The sequence below is a fragment of the Pelobates fuscus genome, chromosome 9, assembly GCF_036172605.1.
Source record: "Pelobates fuscus isolate aPelFus1 chromosome 9, aPelFus1.pri, whole genome shotgun sequence".
Taxonomy (NCBI): Eukaryota; Metazoa; Chordata; class Amphibia; order Anura; family Pelobatidae; genus Pelobates; species Pelobates fuscus.
The window spans coordinates 166,342,831-166,362,854 of NC_086325.1; the positions used below are offsets into that span (position 1 = coordinate 166,342,831).

The 20,024-nt window shown below is 42.0% G+C and overlaps 1 protein-coding gene across 4 annotated transcripts in view; it reads right to left on the reverse strand.

Moving 5' to 3' along the window:
• Positions 1 to 18,042: 18,042 nt before the first annotated feature.
• FKBP15 (FKBP prolyl isomerase family member 15) overlaps positions 18,043 to 20,024 on the reverse strand; it is a 35,324-nt gene continuing 33,342 nt past the window's right edge. For 3 of the 4 annotated variants that reach the window (XM_063433007.1, XM_063433009.1, XM_063433011.1), the window contains 2 exons: positions 19,076 to 19,166; positions 18,043 to 18,359 (listed from right to left, as the gene is read on the reverse strand). In XM_063433007.1, coding sequence (XP_063289077.1) covers positions 18,285 to 18,359; positions 19,076 to 19,166 — 166 coding nt within the window. In that variant the 3' untranslated portion in view covers positions 18,043 to 18,284. The remainder of the gene's footprint in view (positions 18,360 to 19,075; positions 19,167 to 20,024) is intronic. The other variant, XM_063433008.1, reaches the window with a different exon arrangement.

Below are 20,024 nucleotides of genomic sequence, written 5' to 3' on the forward strand. Positions count from 1 at the left end.
AACCCCGACCGGTGCATTCAGAGGCTCGCAGCTTTGGACCCTCACAGAGACTTGTACTCCACCCGCAGAGGCGACAACTGGGTCATTTCAACACGGTTACTGCAGGGCCTCGCAAGGACAATGCTATACATGTTTAAATCGCTTTGTGATGCCTTGTAGTGGTCTGCTTGGGTCTCTAAGGCTGTCAGGGAGGTCCAGGTCAGAAGGGGTTAAAGCTGTCCTTTCTCCTATAGCCTGGAACACCTTTGACTAGCATAATAGCTACCTAAGGGGAAGTTGTTAACTACTGCACACAGATTCAGTTCCCCCATTATCATCAGCATATGAATGCAGGTTTACTTAGCTTAAATTAACCCCCAGTGGTTCATAACCTAATGCCTTGTTAGCTCTTACACAGCATAATATCCTTATGGCTAGATAGCACAGCAAGTCTATTCATTGATAGGAACAAGACCTGGCCAGGAGACCCTTTACTGTTTATTTCTGTTTTTTTTTTTTTTTTAATTATTTTTTACTCAAATTAAGAATATTGTTTAGAGTGGACCTAGCATGCTAACACATTATGCATCCCAACACAGCACTTCGCTTAACTTTAGTTACACACTCAGGAAATATGCACCCAAACAACTGAATAGCGACGCCAGTATAAGATTAACTAAGCTTGTATCTAACCACGTTAACACTCAACTACCTTTAAACATAAAATGTGTGCTAGATATCTCAAGGACCTCTATGTTCAAATGTCTATAATGCGTTGGAGGAATGCCTTTGGGGTACCTCACAACTGACTGTTAAAAGCTTATGCACCACAAAAATAAAGAATTAAAAAAAAAAAAAAAAGAAAAGCCATTTAAAACATGCTCTGATATGGAGTGTTGGCCTCTGAATTAAAATGTTACACATAGGATGTCGACAGCGTACGTTTTCTCCATACATTGTGGCTGAATACGTGAATAACTGTCTGAGAATTCATTACTTTTTTTTTTTTTTTAAGTGTTGCCATTTTTATTATTACATAAAGTTTTTACCTGACTTGCAGCCAGTTTGAAAAGCCGTTTAAAGTGCAGAGATGGATAATAATCTGTTTCTTGTCAATGTTTGTGTCAGTTTGGGGAATTAGCTTTGCTGAAAACTGGAGAATTTCTGGATCTCCCCAATTAAGTCTTTTACATGATCCCACTTGGTGAACGTCTATAGTTTATCTGAGTTACTGAAATGATTGGATTATTGTTTTTAATGCATTAGCAGCATTGTTATATCTTCCCATCAGCTAATATTAGTTATTAGGTTGGGAACGTTAAGAGCCATTGTAACCCCCTTGGCACTAAAAGTGTTAGTTCCTGCCTCTTGCTGCCTGTGCAGGTCCTTCATGCAGCCTATGACCCTCGCCCATGTGGCTGCTAATCATTTACCGAGTGGTTAAGGCTCAGAGTAACGGCAGCTTATGGATAAATAAACTTGATACAGATTTAATGGATAGGAAAGGGCACCTTGGGGACGCATTAACGTCAGGTTTTTTATTGCAGGTTCATATGATTTTTCTGCTGGCAAGAGCGGTGCAAGTGTTTGGCCGAAATAGTTGGAACGTCACAGCCTTTTATTTGACTATTTTTCTGTTTTGGCCTTAGGTTTCTCCAGAACTCCCACTTAAGTGAATATTCCCATTAAATATAGGTAGTGAAAGCATGGATATCAAAGTGCAGTATTGATTGGTAGCTCTGTGACGGCTTGCGCAGGGTTAAACGATTCCATTCTAGAATTATACAATTCATTTAGTAACACCATCTGGGGGAGGGAGAATATCTGAATATTGCAATAAGGCAGGATTAAAGGGACACCCCACTGCCTAAATAATAAATAAATCTTTAAATATTTAATAGATACAACCCCACTGAAAACATGCTTGCATCTAATTGTGCATTTTTTCACTGTGGGTATATCTAATAGCTTCAAAAACTGCAGATCTATTATCTGCAGCCTTTGAAACACCTCCCCTTCTAACCCCGCCCAGACTTTCTGTGGCTGTCCAATCACAGACTTCCTAATGCAGCTCAGTGAGAAGTCTTTACAAGGCAGGTGCTCTGGGCAATCGCTGCCTCTTGGGTTTATCTCCACTGAGGGGGTGTAACAGGACCCTTGTATGATTGACAGTTAGAGGACAGTTCTTCACATATAAAGCACTTCAACAAATTAACCTGCTTTATGTGTATGTGAAATGTCCCTTTAACTGCATGGGGACCTCAGATGGCCACCAAGGGACCACGGGTAAGTCCCATTCACAATGCCTATGAGAAGGATGAGGGGTGTCCAGTAAACTGCCTTGTGACCTGGGTTAATCCTTCTTCTGGTTGTAGATAAATACGAGGAGTTAATGACCCTTTGCTGTGCACATTTCCCCATCACAATAAATCCAGTTTACAGATTACCCATCGGGCCTTTGACTGATTTTGTTCCCAACCCTGCCTTTAGTATAGGGTAATATTTGCTATTAGGGTTTATGGCCTTAAAATGAATTTTGTATATTTGTATTTGTTTGAGTTGTTTCCTTTCATTATTTAAAATGCGTTGCTCACCCCATTGGCACTTAAATGCCCCACACACACACTTACCCACAGACTCACCCACACACAGACCCACACACCCACACACCCACATTGTGCTTCTGTGATTTTGTACATATAATGTTGTCAATTTGAATATTTGCGGATTTTTCCCCCCCGATGTGATGGGAGTTATTTTCTGGAGATTTACGACATGTTTCTGATTTCGTCGTCTGTGTATAACGTGCAGTTAAACTGTTCAATAAAAGTGCCTTTGCATGAAGTCTTTGTTCAACTCTTTTAATAACCAAATTATCTCTTTAATCACAAGCCAATTGAACAAAATTGAATTTTATTTTTTTTAATGGCAGCCGTAAATGTTACCAGGTTGAACCCCAAATCCCGTCCCTCCATAGTGCGCAGGTCTTACGTGACTTGCGCAGGTTCCCTCCCTTGTTTGGGATTGTGCAGTGTGACAATCTAATAGGACACTGCGGTTTGGTATAAATAATGGTGCACTCTCACACTTAGAGTGATTCATTTGGTCATAGTTTTAACTTTAAAGCCTAAAACGCTACAAGTCCCTACCCATCCACATATCTTATGTATCCAGTGTATCTGTGTGCTGGATGGGTAGGGACGTATGGGCCAACCTGTATGTATGAAGATGTTTTCAATAATTTACTGAAGTGTGAATGAAAGTAACACTGTAGACACCATAGCCACTTTGACTAGTTGAAGTAGTGATGGTGCCTGCAGTTTATTGGCAATAGTCCTGCATGTCTGCTAACCCGCGTAGCTGCCTTTTACCTATTTCCCAGTGACAGAGGCCACTGACCGCCATTCTGGGGGAAGTGGGCAGTGATAGCCTGAGATTCTCAGCTATCCAATTGATCCAATTTGATCTTTGTTAAATTCAGGGGAACCCAAATTGTTTCAAGTGCACTTGGAGAAGCTTGAATTAGACACCAGACGTGCCAATCACTGCCCGAATCCTGGTATAATGTGCTATGGCGCAAGGCTTTAAATGTGAATTTTATATTTTAGGGGAAAATAGTCAAATTGGAAACATTCTCCAAAGTTTATGAAATCACTCTGAATTCCTGGCATTTCACACATTAGTCAATAGTTAATATTCATCTTTACTTTGGAAAAAATCCCAGACAATGATTAATGGGTCGAACGTCACAGACCCTTCCTGACTTCCCATATATGTGGAGTTTGAAGTTAAATATTCTCTGAATCACCTGCCTTCTCTGTAAACATTCTATACATAATATTATAGCCATCCATGCTCCGTGCCGGGCAGATACTTGGCAGTACAAGGTCATGTGACCTGCCTTGGAGGGCCTGGACCACAGAGCTTACAATTTAATACAGAGGTGTTCAACTGAAACAAACCCTCTGAAGCCATATTCACACTGCAATGATGTGACTTATGTGCAGATTGCAGAATTACATTTTAAACGTTTGTTCACTAAATAGAGGACTACGGAGAAGTGCACCCCATCTCTTCATCTGCTGTTTGGTGAAACAGAAAAAAAAAAAAAAAGTACTTTAAAAAAAAAAAGTATTTAAGCTGTAATGATACACTGAGCTGTAATAATGCAATAAGCTGCAATAATACATTGAGCTGTAATACACTGAGATGTAATAATACATTGAGCTAAAATGATACAATGAGCTGTAATAATACACTGAGCTGTAATAATACACTGAGCTGTAATAATACATTGAGCTGTAATAATACAATAAGCTGCAATAATACATTGAGCTGTAATACACTGAGATGTAATAATACATTGAGCTAAAATGATACAATGAGCTGTAATAATACACTGAGCTGTAATAATACATTGAGCTGTAATAATACAATAAGCTGTAATAATACAATAAGCTGTTGAGGTGATAGTATTCTGCTCCAGAAAGGGACACAGCATGTTACATTGACCCCGGTTAATCAAAAGGTTACATAGGAATAATTTTTATAGTAAACTCTGTCTTACTGAGAAGTCACAGGTTTGTGGGTGTCACAGTCTGTTGAGTATAGCAGAGTGGGGTGAGTGGACAGTGCCTCCTTCACTGCTTCCAGTAACTTGAAGTAACCTGTTTCTTCTCTGAAATTAACCCGAGGCCATCTAAAGACAAACCATGAACATCCAGTCCGTAATTCTCCTCTGTCAAAGAACGGACAAAGTTCAGTCCTACATAGAAACTTCTAACCCCCTGCTTGCTCGGTGTTATCACAGAGAATCAACTTTGCTAGTTAGTGATAAATTCACCTATGGTACCCTCAACATGGGGTTTTAGAGTCCACAATCCATCAGACTTAAAGACATTGAGAGCAGGCAGGAGCTGACAGTTCCCTCTGATTGTCTGTGGGTAAGGAGGATAAATTACAGGACCCTGAAGGCTACCTGAAAATCAGTCAATGGCAAACCCAGAACTGGCAAGTTCTGAAAACCAGAATCTTTAACCAAATTCTGCATTTTTTTAAATTGATTTTCAGAGTTTGATATCGGAGTAACTTGGTGTAAGATCATAAAGACATGGATTCCAGGTGATGGAGAAATTTATCCCAAATTTCTGGACTTGATTGATGTAACAAGTTCTGATGTTCGGATAGTCAAAAACAGACAAGATCATCTTTGAAGCACGTTGTGGCCAGTTAAGTCAATCTTTGGGCTATCAGGAGATCTGTGCCAGGACAGAGCAAATCGTGTGGATCTAGTGGAACCAGCACAGGACAAAAACTCAAACCATTTCAAAGTGGTTGTAAAGATATTAACATTTTTTTTTAACCAGGACACAATATTCTGTATTTTGATCACCTTGGTTTCTGTAAGAACTCGATACAGCAACAATCTCCAATAACATTACAGGCAAGTCCTTCTACCTCTCGCACTCCTTGTGGTCTCCGATCATCCACAATGTCGACTTATTAACCAAAAATCTAACTTTAAGGAAAGATTGGTAGTTCTTGAATTGTAGCTCCATTCTTCGATAGAGACTGTATATTATCAATATAAAACCTATCCTGGTCAGAAGGCCACTGTTGGACATATTGAATTGTTCATGGTCAAGTTGAATGGAAATCATTTGTTGGACTTGTAATATGGTCCGTAATGTCTCCATCCATTGAGACACAGTGAGTGAGTCTCCAATTAGGTTTGTTCGTATCCGAGCAGTGATCACCGCTAAGCATCATGGAAATGATTCCTATAGAACATCAAGAAAAGGCAAACCCTGGTGAGTGCGCCATCTGCTATGAGGCTTACAAGACGCCGTCTAAATCCAGGGCACCAAAGACATTACAATGTGGGCACAGCATGTGTCTCCATTGCCTTAAAAAGCTGGTTTGCCACAGTTCACTGCTGTCCTTCGTGGTGTGCCCGTTCTGCCGTTGTGTTGCCATTATTCCTGAAGAAGGCGTCCAGGCCCTAAAAACGGATGAGGAGACCCTGCGCCGGGTTTCCTCGGTTACCGTGATTTCCAGTATCTCAGAAGATACGTATTCGCAGAGTTCTGGCGTCTCTAGCGCAGGCTCTTCACCTTATTTTTCTGTTGAACTTGGGAATTCACCACGCCCATCCATCTTCACTATCAGCGATGTTGTGCCCTCTGATCAAGGACAATTCTGGGGAGGTAGGTACATGCAACAAATTCGAAGCACCTACCTGCAGGGAATCAGTCGTCGGGTGGCACAGTCTGAAGCCCACCCATCTTCTGTCACCATGCCTATATCGGCCGACAAGTTACGACTTTGCTTCGCTTTGGGGCTGATTGTCCTGATTGCTTGTGTCTTCTTTCTCATTATATTCTTCAAGTGAGGTTCAGGCAGAGGGGAGGTGAACCGTAAGGAAAACTGCTACTACAAACACATTATGGATTCGGGGGGGACTTGAATACACTGCCAGCATTGTATGGACCTAGAGAAACCCTAATATAATGTACTGTTGGGGTTAATTAGGAGATACGGAGTTCTGCAAGACTATAGCGAGGAGAGAGACATTTTCACTGGACTCATTCTCAATCAATAAAGCTTTATCTAATCTTTCATAATCTAGAATGTTTGTCTCTTTAAATAGCTTGAACAATGCAACCAGCGAGCGCTGCTTACTAACTGTAGATAATTATATAATTGATCAAATTTAAGCTCTGGGTTGACAAAAATGGCCATAACACAGTATATTAGTTTGAGCCCTAAACCATCACTGTCATAGGCCATGTGCATTTATAAAGGGATGTCTCACTGCCCAAATACAGACAAAATAAAAATCACTGTTTAGAAGGTATGCCCACAATGAAAACATACTGCAATGTGCTTAGTAATCATCAACCCAAATAAATAGGATGAAATCAAAACTGTTACCTGCGTCCCTTTTAACATTTGATTAACAGAGGTTTTTAAATTCACTCTAATAGCCATTTAGTTTAAGCTCACCAGCCCCGTCAATACAAACCTCTGGGGTAAGTACTAAAACAGGCCTGTCCAACCTGCGGCCCCCCAGATGTTGCTGAACTACAACTCCCATGATTCTTTCAATTAAACAGATAGCCAGGGAATCATGGCAGTTGTAGTTCAGCAACATCTGGGGGGCCGCAGGTTTGGACAGCCCTGCACTAACATAGCTGGAGCGTTGGACAACGTTCTAATAGTGGAGCAATCACCATGGAAACCGTAGAACTTGGCTGCTGCTGGTTTGGGATTGAGGCTGAGCCCACATACATACAGAGTGGTTGGGTTAAACCAGATACACATGGATTTTGTTCAGCTCACAGATATTGTGCCACGATTGTTGTGTTAATTGCAGACTTTTTTTATTCATTTAACTCATTGTGTGCCATAGGCTGTGAGTTAGACTTGTGCCATTTATGGGATTAACTATTTCTTGGTAGTTTTTGTGGCCCCTGCCCTTCTTCCCTGATATCTCTTCCAATCTTGTTGCAGAGGATGGCCAGTTGATAAAGCATTCTCCTTACAGGGCGAGCAGCTGGACACTAACGTCTCTCTAATCTCACCCTCGTTCACTATTGACCTTATGGTCACTATTCTCTGGTCTGGTTACATTATTGGTTAGTAGCTCATTGTTTTAATACCATTTGCTGGATCTCAGCACCGAGCTTCAAATGGTTACATTTTGTGGGTAACAATGAATGTCAAACCTTTAGGATATTTACAGATATGGCATTTTATTCTTTACTGCAGTGTCCCTTTAATAATATAAACCCACCCAGTATAACTGTAACCTAACCTACACAGTGCACCTAACGTGTGTGGGAGCCTGGAGTGTCCCTTTAATAATATAAACCCACCCAGTATAACTGTAACCTAACCTACACAGTGCACCTAACGTGTGTGGGAGCCTGGAGTGTCCCTTTAATAATATAAACCCACCCAGAATAACTATCTGTAACCTAACCTACACAGTGCACCTAACGTTTGTGGGAGCCTGGAGTGTCCCTTTAATAATATAAACCCACCCAGTATAACTAACTGTAACCTAACCTACACAGTGCATATAATGTGTGTGGGAGCCTGGAGTGTCCCTTTAATAATATAAACCCACCCAGTATAACTGTAACCTAACCTACACAGTGCACCTAACGTGTGTGGGAGCCTGGAGTGTCCCTTTAATAATATAAACCCACCCAATGTAACTAACTGTAACCTAACCTACACAGTGCATCTAACGTGTGAGGGAGCCCAGAGTGTCCCTTTAATAATATAAACCCACCCAGTATAACTAACTGTATCCTAACCTACACAGTGCATCTAACGTGTGTGGGAGCCTGGAGTGTCTCTTTCCAGGGTCACAAAATGCACCCAAACTACTTCATATCAATGAAACTGACTGGATGTGTTAGTCCTGTAGTTTTAACTAGACATGTGCAATTTGTTTTGGTCCGAATATGAATTCGGACGAATTTCGGGCAATTCGGACATTCGGGTACTTCCGAATGTCCGAACTGCTGAAGTGCCAAAGTGCCGAAGTTCCCAAGATGCCGAATTTCCGAAGTGTCGAACTGCTGAAGTTCCAAAGTGTCGAACTGCCGAAGTTCCAAAGTGCTGAAGTGCCGAAGTTCCGAAGCACAGTATTGCCTAAGTACTAATATACTTACCCAGTGAAAGAAATAAAAAGGTTACATTGTATACAATTTTAAATAAAAAGTATACAAACATAGCCAGGATTCAGCTGTAAGCATTTGCAACACTTAGAACAATCAAGTAACATACATTCATATAAAATGTAAGTTACTTGGCCAGTCAGTGTAATGACAGGAATGAATAAGTAGATAACTCCCTAATTCCCACGGTATTAGGGAGCTATCTACTAAAAGGCTGAAAGACCTGAATTGGTCTTTCAGCCAAATTTACTAATACTAAGTAAAGATTACATAGTATTAGTAAATTATGCCCCTACTCGCTATACCGCGAGTAGGGGTATGTCAATAAAAAAAAAAAAAAAAAAGCTCCCCCTTCCCGAGCCCCCACCCCTGAGTGGCGGGTGGGGGCCCTAAATTATAATAAGGGGGGGGACCTAATGTCCTCCCCCCTGAGCGGCGGGTGGGGGCTTTAAATAATAAAAAGGGGGGGACCTAAGGTCCTCCCCCCTGGCCCCCACCCCTGAGCGGCGGGTGGGGGCCCTAAATACCAATAGAGGGGGGACCTATTGTCCCCCCCCACACCTGAGCGGCGGGTGGGGGCCCTAAAAATAATTTCCCGTCCTTCCCCCAGGTGACTAGGGGTCCCCAAACCCCTAGTCACCCCCCCCCCCCCTCTCCACCCCCCCAAAAAAAGATCCCCCTACCTACCCCCCTCACCCTAAAAATAATGAGGGGGGGACCTTTAACTAAGAACCTGTAAAAATAAAAAAAATAACTTACCATTCAATGTTTTCTTTCTTCTAAAATCTTCTTTTTTCAGCCCCAGAAAAGGCCAAATAAAAAACCGTAATAACCGACGCAATTAAAAAAAAAAAAAAATCCTTCACCCATGGAGTGCTCTGCGCAGGCTGAGCTCTGCAGGGCGGGGGAAGGCTTAAAAAGCTTTGCCCGCCCTGCAATTAGGCTCAGAGCACTCTGATTGGTGGGTTTAAGCCATCCAATCAGAGTGCTCTGACAGGTAAATGAAGAGACTGACAGGTAAGTCTCTACATTTACATGTCACAGCACTCTGATTGGTTGGTTTGAAATCCACCAATCAGAGTGCTCTGTGTCATTTTACATGGCGTGGGAAAGTTCTTTGGAATTCTCCCACGCTGTGTAATTTGACTCATAACTCTCTGCTGATCCACCAATCAGAGAGTTATGAGTCAAATAACACAGCGTGGGAAAATTCCAAAAAGAGTGCTGTGACAGGTAAATGTAGAGACTTACCTGTCAGTCTCTTCATTTACCTGTCAGAGCACTCTGATTGGATGGCTTAAACCCACCAATCAGAGTGCTCTGAGCCTAATTGCAGGGCAGGGCAGGGCTTTATAAGCCTTCCCCCGCCCTGCAGAGAGCCCTCCATGGGTGAAGAAGGAATATTTTTTTTTTGCGCTCGTTTTTTTTTTTTTTTATTGCGTCGGTTATTATGTTTTTTTATTTGGCCTTTTTTGTGGCTGAAAAAAAAGAAGATTTCAGAAGAAAGAAAACATCGAATGCTATTTTTTTTTTTTACAGGTTCTTAGTTAAAGGTCCCCCCCCTCATTATTTTTTAGGGTGAGGGGGGTAGGTAGGGGATAATTTATTTTTTTGGGGGGAGGGGGTGACTAGGGGTTTGGGGACCCCTAGTCACTTGGGGGGGCATTTTTTTAGGGCCCCCACCCGCCTCTCAGGGGTGGGGGCCAGGGGGGAGGACAATAGGTCCCCCTCCCTATTGGTATTTAGGGCACCCGCCGCTCAGGGGGAGGACATTAGGGCCCCCACCCACCGCTCAGCGGTGGGGGCCAGAGGGGAGGACATTAGGTGTCCCCCCCTTATTTTACTGTAGGGCCCCCACCCACTGCTCAGGGGTGGGGGCCAGGGGGGAGGACAATAGGTCCCCCCCCCTATTACTATTTAGGGCCCCCCACCCACCACTCAGGGGTGGGGGCCAGGGGGAGGACATTAGGGTCCCCCCCCTTATACCAATTTAGGGCCCCCACCCACCGCTCAGGGTGGGGGCCAGGGGGGAGGACAATAGGTCCCCCCCCATCGTTTTACTTTAGGGCCCCCTCCCACCGGGGGAGCCTATTTTTTTTAAACAGTGAGCAGCCACAGGCTGCTCACTGTTTACTAGACATGCCCCTACTCGCGGTATAGCGAGTAGGGGCAAAATTGACTAATACTAAATCATTTTTACTTAGTATTAGTAAATTTAGATATTTCAGCCTTTTGGTAGATAACGCCTTCATACCATGGGAATTAGGGAGTTATTTACTAAGCGGCTGCAATAGAAGTGCCAAAGTCCCAAAATTCCGAACCGAACCGCAAATTTTCCCCATGCACATGCCTAGTTTTAACCCCATCTAAAAACCATTGTAGTTTTGTAGATATGTTTACAATGCAGGTGTGGTGGAACTTACCACCTATTCGTGTGTTTACTCCTCATTTTTGTTGGTTTTCCCTTTATTCCGTTCGGGAGGACTTCATACAAACAATATCCATTCGTTCCCGAACGAGGACCACCCCTGTACCTCATTAGAAAGTTCACACCAGCAATTTAAGTGCAAAACCACAAGGGAAGGAATTAATGAATGGTGCCCCTGGGTGGCATCTTGTGTCCCGAATGTGGGCAGCAGTACTTGGTCATCGAGTGCCTGGAACTCTTTTCAGCTAGGCACTCGCACAAACGCCGGTAAAACTTAGACCACTGCCCCAAACAGAGAAGGCCCAGGCACCTCTTTCCCTGGAACTATTTTGGGCTAGCTTGCCGGTCAAAACTTTACTTCGATAGCATTCCATTTTACCAAACCGATCTTAGTGTATAACATATCCAAAGATCACTCTGATCGGGGCTATCTGGGGATGTACTTTTTGTGGGGTCCCTAGTTACGGTGGGGGCACTGTATATTTTGTATGGATTTTCTGTACCTGAGAGATAATTGGATTATGGTTCTTCTCACACAATTATCTCTCAGGCACAGAGGATCTTGGGATTGATACCCCTGTTTTATTGTATTGGAGACCCCATATAGGGGTCTGTGCATAAGTTGTGTGTGGCCACAATAAAAATCAGCTGACTCCCAGCCCAGGACTACATTTTGTCTGGTTACTGGGGGAATGGATGTCTACATGTTTTAATAGTTCCAGAGTGGCTAAGGGAAGGAATTAGCGGAGGAGTTACCCATGGTCCGCTACAGCAGGGTTAAACACACCTCTAGATGCCGTCCTCCAGACAACCACTAGAGGCCCTTCCTGAGCAACAACCAAGTAAAACTCATGTGAACCATTTGTAGCTCAAAGTATCGAATTCAATGCTTTCCTATGAAAAGAATTTGATTGAATTTTACACTCACCGAGGAAGCGATTGATGACATTGCGGGAGGTGAAGTGGGCAGCAGCACAGATGAAGTCTTGACGCTGGGGTCTATATTGGATTAGGTTCTAAGGCACTATAGCTTAAAGGACCACTATAGGCACCCAGACCACTTCAGCTCAATAAAGTGGTCTGGGTGCCATGTCCATCTAGGATTACCCTGCCTGCTATAAACAGGTTTACTTTAGGGTTAATCCAGCCTCTAGTGGCGGTCTCTTTGACAGCCGCTAGATGCGCTTCTGACTGTGATTTTCACAGTGAGAAGACGCCAGCGTCCATAGGAAAGCATTGAGAATGCTTTCCTATGGTCTGGCTGAATGCACGCGCATGCGCATTCAGACGATGACATCAGACGTGGGAGAAGAGTCCCCAGCGTAGAGGGAGCCCGGCGCTGGAGAAAGGCGAGTGTTTAACCTAGATAAGATAAGAGGAGTGTGTCAGACACCTCATACACATATGAGGGTGAGTGACAAACAATGGTCAGTTCGGTGGTTCCAGTTCCACCATATAGGGCTTGTACCCAGGTTAGAGTATTAAACAAAGAGTAAATAGATAATGTAGAGACTCACCGAAGTGAGGCTCATGAGCTGGTTTTAATACAATAGATACTGAATAGTTTAACATATAAATAAATGACTTAACCAGACGCACTGTATATTATCTATATTATCCTGATGTGTAACTCCAAATAAAGGGCATAGATTCTAATAAAAATACTTTATAATGTTCTTTGACAGAACAGAAATCCATAAGAACACATAATGCCACTGGGGAGTACCAACAGGGAAAGATACGATATACTTAGAAATGGAATGCACAGGCTATGAAAATAGTGGTAGATTCTTTAAACAATGAACATAATAGAGAATCGCCCAAAGTCAGATTGGTATACTGCACATGATGCCAACGGAAGCATAATCCTAGATTCCTAGATAATGCGCCTCCAAAGTATATGAGGCTAATCACTGGTAAATCTGAGAAGTTCTAGAGGTAGAAATCCAACTAAAAAGTGGTCAAAAGAGCAGTTATCCCTGCAACTCCTAAAAAACACCTTCAAGGGTGTTCTATACTTTCCCTGAAAGCGGAAAGAAGGAGAGATAGTACTATACCAGTTACCTTAGGTAATCCCACCTCCGATTAGCATCAAACAGTACCAACTATAACAGGGGAGTAAAAGCAAAGGAGCAATAATATGTATCCCTATAACTCCTAAGGAAACACCTTCAAGGGTGTTCTATGCTGACCCTAGGAGCTCCAAGAAGGCAGGGACATAGCTACTCCAAATGCTTGTGGCGTTCCAATTCTTAATATAAGCGGTGCTGTCTGGACAGAAAACTTAGGTGACCCAAATAAAGTTAATTAAACACCTAGTGTTCCCATAGTGCTAAGTGAACAAAATAATAAATAAAATAAAAGGACCCGACGCGCGTTTCGGTGCGTTCTAATGCACCTTCGTCAGGGGCTAACAGTACCTCGTCCAGGAGGACGTCTTTTTATACCCTCTATTTGCCGCCAAAAGAAGCAAAAGCCTTGAAATTACCTGATCTATCGGCAGGTGAGTGTAGGGGGCCTGGCTTGGGCGGGGGAAGCTGAGTAGGTTTCCCCCAATCGTCGCTCTGCATATATGTCGGCTCTGCAAATCTCCAGCCCCACGTGTGTTTGTAGGGGCGAATCCGGAGGTGAGGAGGAGGAGCGCCAAGAGAGCGGAGAAAAGTTCATCCCCTCTGAGCCTCCGTCCACTCTGAATGTAGAGGGGGATATACTGGGCGGAGAATGAGCCGTGAGTGACAGCTCAGAACGGCTCGTCGAGGACTGACTGCTTGTATAGTTAGTCAGTTCTCGGTCATAAAGAATGATAATATCCATTTGAATCATTTGAAAAAGGTTTAATACCTAAGTAGTGTATAGTGCAAACTGGGTATATAGTACAAACTGAATGTTTAGAGAGATCCCAGGGTAGAGTTAGCACTAAGAGGCTATCTTTCAAACAATAAGGGCAGCATTATATAGTGAATGATTTAAAGAAAAACTTATAGATATTAATAAAAGTCCCCAACTCCTGACCCTTTATAGTCATCTTTCCCAAAGGAAGTTTAGCATATTGTAAGTCCCGGGAAGAGGGATAAGATTGTATAGATGTCCCTTATATTTCTGTGGTTTAAGGGATCTATGATTCGTCAAGTTATCCCCCCGGGGACAATTGCCTTGGTGATGCATATTATGGGAAAGGGAAAGTGGGGCGTATCATACTTATATCAGAGTTGGTGAGATAAAGCTGTGGGTATGTCTCATATATTGCAATTAATTAGATTCATTCTAGTGTCAGAGAGACCCACTCACAGCGGAAAAGTTTCTCAACACTCAAGTATCGGGGAGAGGGTGAAAAAATGGCCTAAAGTGCAAAAGTGAGGGTATTAGTCCATCTTGGAAATATAAGAGGTCTGTAAATAGATTAAATTAAATTAAATATTGAGGTGAAGTCGTGAACATACAAGGAATTCAAAGAAGTCATTAATAGAAATTATAGAGAAATTCTCAATGAAGATCGTATGTATTGTATAGATGGTGTTAAAAGTCAGAGATCACTGATAAACGGGGAGTAGGAAAATCCTTCGTTTAGCCCCCTCGGTGATAGAGTGCTCAGGCGGTAAATCCAAAAACACTCTCTTCTCCTAAGGAGCTTATCGAGGTTTCCCTTCCTTTGGTCCAGTTTGACCAATTCAATCCCAAGAAATTGGAGTACTTTATAGTCACCTTGGTGAAAGTTCTTCACGTGTCTAGAGACTGGGGTCTCAATATGTCTCTTGGTTTTAATGGAATTAATGTGTTCCAGAATCCTTCTTTTAAAGGGCCTGAAGGTCTTTCCAACATATAGTTTATTGCATTGGCATTTTATCAGGTATACCAAGCCTTTGGAGTTACAGTTAAAGAAGGAGTTTGGGTAAAATGTTTCCACCTGAGAGCTGTTATGGAAACTTTTGGAATCCTTACAAATGAAGTTGCAGGCCTTGCAACGGCCACACTTATAAGTCCCTTGGAGTTTGTTAGAGAGCCAGTGAGTATTGGTCTTTTTGGCCTGTTTGAAGTGGCTATGTACAAGGTGGTCTCTAATATTCTTGCCCCTACGTGCTATAAGCGAAGCATTTGGGGGGAGAATTCCTTTTAGATGGTCATCTTGTTTGAGTAGCGGCCAGTACCTGTTTAGAATGATTTTCACTTGCTCCCATCCCGCGTCATAGGTGGCAATGACGCTTAAGTGTTTGGAATTAGGAGTATTTTTGTTTTTAATATATTGGTTCTGAGAAGGTATTACATCTTTTATCAGATCTTCTCGATCCGTTAGAAGGGCTCTATGGTAAGCCCTTTTCAGACACTTGTTTGGGTACCCCTTAGCTCTGAACATGGATCGCAATTCTCTGGCCCTGATTTTGAAATCCTGTACATCAGAGCAATTGCGCCTAAGGCGCAGATATTGTCCTGTGGGTATGCCCCGTTTAAGGGGGATTGGATGGAAGCTTCCCCAGTTCAACAGACTGTTTGTTGCTGTACTTTTTCTGAACAGGTCAGTTTTTATTCCGCCCCTTGTATTGGGGGTGATTGTTAGATCTAAGAAATTGAGACCCGGAGTACCCATTTCAGACGTAAATTTCAGATTCAGAGTGTTGTCATTAAGTGTCTGTACAAATTGATCGAACTCTTCTATGGTACCCCTCCATACCACCATAATATCGTCGATATATCTCTTCCAAGAGAGAATATATCTGGTGAATGTACTCAAGTTTGTTGAGAATACCACCTTCTCTTCCCACCATCCCAGGTGCAGGTTGGCATATGAGGGCGCACAAGACGTCCCCATTGCCGTACCCTGCACCTGGTGATAGTATGTGTCATTAAATACTAGAAACGCGCGTCGGGTCCTTTTATTTTATTTATTATTTTGTTCACTTAGCACTATGGGAACACTAGGTGTTTAATTAACTTTATTTGGGTCACCTAAGTTTTCTGTCCAGACAGCACCGCTTATATTAAGAATTGGAACGCCACAAGCATTTGGAGTAGCTATGTCCCTGCCTTCTTGGAGCTCCTAGGGTCAGCATAGAACACCCTTGAAGGTGTTTCCTTAGGAGTTATAGGGATACATATTATTGCTCCTTTGCTTTTACTCCCCTGTTATAGTTGGTACTGTTTGATGCTAATCGGAGGTGGGATTACCTAAGGTAACTGGTATAGTACTATCTCTCCTTCTTTCCGCTTTCAGGGAAAGTATAGAACACCCTTGAAGGTGTTTTTTAGGAGTTGCAGGGATAACTGCTCTTTTGACCACTTTTTAGTTGGATTTCTACCTCTAGAACTTCTCAGATTTACCAGTGATTAGCCTCATATACTTTGGAGGCGCATTATCTAGGAATCTAGGATTATGCTTCCGTTGGCATCATGTGCAGTATACCAATCTGACTTTGGGCGATTCTCTATTATGTTCATTGTTTAAAGAATCTACCACTATTTTCATAGCCTGTGCATTCCATTTCTAAGTATATCGTATCTTTCCCTGTTGGTACTCCCCAGTGGCATTATGTGTTCTTATGGATTTCTGTTCTGTCAAAGAACATTATAAAGTATTTTTATTAGAATCTATGCCCTTTATTTGGAGTTACACATCAGGATAATATAGATAATATACAGTGCGTCTGGTTAAGTCATTTATTTATATGTTAAACTATTCAGTATCTATTGTATTAAAACCAGCTCATGAGCCTCACTTCGGTGAGTCTCTACATTATCTATTTACTGAGTGTTTAACCTCCTTCCCCTTTAGCCCAGCAGGAATGAGACCCTGAGGGTGGGGGTACCCTCAGGGCACTAAAGGGCCAGGAAAAGGCTTGAATTCCTAACGCTTTTTCCATTTATACCCACCCAGTCTAACTAACTGCACTGAATCTCTACGAAATATGGGATCCAAATAAAGAGGACATTAGAGTTACAACTTAGGAGTAGAGATTTGTATATAGTATTTGTAATGTTATTAATAATCAGAGGATTAGCAGAGTTTTGTTACATAAAGCATTTTAAAATGTCTGGTGCCTTAGTAAAATATTTTGCAGGAGGGTTTGTGAAGTTTACTAATTCACAAACCTAATTAAAGGGGCATTATTAGTGTCATGAACAAACGTGAATTCCTGACACTATAGTGCTAAAACCACCATTTAGGTTGTCATCCCCCCCCCCCCCCCCCCCCCCCCTTACCTTGGGTTAGGAAGGTAATTTACCCGTCTTTTTCCAGCGCCGCGCAGGGCTCCTCTTGTCTGGCCCTGGCCCCGATCCGCCTCCTTGGCCGATATCAGAATTGATTATCTCACCCATAGGAAAGCATTGGGTTGGCCCCGATTGGCAATTCTGATGAATCAATGCATCTCTATGGGGAATGTTTAGCGACTCCATGAAGAGCGTGGAGACGCTGAATGTCAGTGCTGCACAGACCCAGGAAGCACCTCTGCTGGCCGTCTGAGACAGCTAAAGTGGAGTAACACCCGCTCTCCCAAACCAGCTATCTTTTCGGTTTAGCTATTTTAGTGAACAATTTAATGTACTTTTGGTTTATTTACTAAACAGTGACTTGAAAAAACAACTACATGACTATATCTGGTTAAAGAACATTTTTTTCCCAAGACAGTTCTTTTGTACCATATTTGTATTCCCCCTGAACCCACATTTAGTGTGAGTTTCCCAGCACACGTAGGCTGTCTATTTGCAGTTAAACTAAATCTGTGAGTAAGGGTGGTGGAAAAAAACACACAAATAAAACTTAAGAAAAAAAGTATACTTCTGAGTAAGTAGTTTGTTAGTAAAGAAACAAATTATAGAAATAAGCACGACACACAGTTTGTTAATAAACATCTTGGTAAATTGAAGCCGAACAGGCAGTAAGTCCCCAGTGCCAGACGTGGTTTCTACTCCCAGCGCCAATCTCAGGATCGGTAACAAACAGTGCGGAGGACATTTTATACTACAACATGGTTTATTGCCACTATAAAAAGGACAGACAGACCGACAGACGTGTGGCTGAGAAACACACAGTGGAGAAGTGGGAGCAGCCATCAGCAAACCCTGCATTCTGGCCTTTCCCAGTCCACGCTATGAATTCCTCGCTGTCCGAGCTCCAGTGTGGCCTGGAGAAGTAAAAGTGGAGGAATAACCTCAAAATATCTTTCTGAACAGATTTAGGTCAAGAAGAGAAAACTCTACCAGCCCAGATCATCGTCGTCATCATCTTCATCTCCAAAGAGAGGAGCCGGAGGAGGGCGTCCTTTTAGGCTCTAAAAAATAAAATAAAAAGGAAGATTGAATCAAGGTGAGATCATTTCTCTCTACATCATGTCCTCTCTGAGAAATGTTCGACCCCCTCTTTGCTCGCCTCCTAAAACAGTCACAAGTCCTCCAATCAACTCCTTCCAAATCCCAGTTTATTCAGCGACTCAGACCTTGGTTTCCACAGCAAACATATTAAACAATAAGCTCCAGTACAGGTCGGAGCCATCATTTAACCAGATTTCCTCACTATATAACAACCAGCTAGCTTTTCAGTGGTTAGATTTGCATCACTCAATATGCATGTTTTTTCTTGCAATCTATTAAAAGGTTCTGAACTTGTATAAATGCAAGCACTGAAACCAATACCCACACTCCGTTATGTAACAAAATAAGTCATACAGAATTTCTTGTTTTTAACCAATGCACACAACGTACAACTTGGGAGGTGTTCCCAGTACACCAACATTAGGAGATTAGGCTCAGCCATCCAGCTGAAGACAGGAGGAGGCATGGGACTAGCTGAATTCTTTCAGCCACTTCCTGGACTCTGGAGAGCTCACTGGGTATATACAGCAACTATGGGATCTTTTATTGGCCTTTTTAATCCCTTTATGTTTGTTAGCCTGTTTACACACATTATCTCTAATTTGTCCTATTAATACATTTTGAGTTCAGTGGGTATCTTACAGACCCATTCATTATAAGGAATACGACAATTTACCACTTCTTCATCTTCTTCGTCTTCCTGCTTCGGTTTCTGGGCTCGGGGAGAAGCAAGTTTAAATAAATCTTCTTCATCGGAGTCGTCCAGGCTGTAAGACAAGGATTACAAGTTAGTTTTAAACTATGATGCACACAGAACCCCCACATCCACCATTCCTTCCAGACAGAAATGGCAGCCGTCATCTCAGATCCACTGGGAATAATGGAGTTTGTTTAACCCCTTAAGGACAGAGCTTCAGAAGCTTGACTTACGCTTAATGACACAAGCAATTTTTGCATTTTCTTGCTGTTTGCGTTCAACTGCAATTTGCATCTCTCTCATTTATTGCACCGACACATATTATATACTGTTTTTTAAAGGACAGAAAGGGCTTTAATTTGATATAACATACATACATACATACATACATACATATATATATATACATATATACATATATATACTTACTTATTATAAAAAAATACAGAAAAATGCAAAAAAAAGAAAAATATTGGTTTTTTTTTTACAGTTTTTGCAATCATAATTAGTGCAGGTTAAGGAAAGTAATTAAAAATAAATTAATTTATTTGTTCTGATTTACAGAATATATAATGTGTCTAGGATTTTAAGTTTTTTTTGGTAGTTACAGGTCACAAAGCACAAGGAGTAAAATAAAATTTTAATGTGGAGCGATTTTAGAATTTGGTATGTTTGTCTTGTAAGCCTAATAGCCATAAAATAAAACAAAATTGCCACACAAAAGTATATATTTATATAAAGTAGACATCACAGGCTATTTACCTAAGGTTGTTTTGACACTTTCTACGTAGCCATTTTACCGCCAACCTCTGCTAAATATTGGAGTAAAATTGTGTTTTTTGGGGGTTTTCGCACACAAACGTATAACAAAGAACTTCTCATGTGTATTTTGTAAAGTTGGTTTGTGCTATTCCTGTACAAAGTTTTA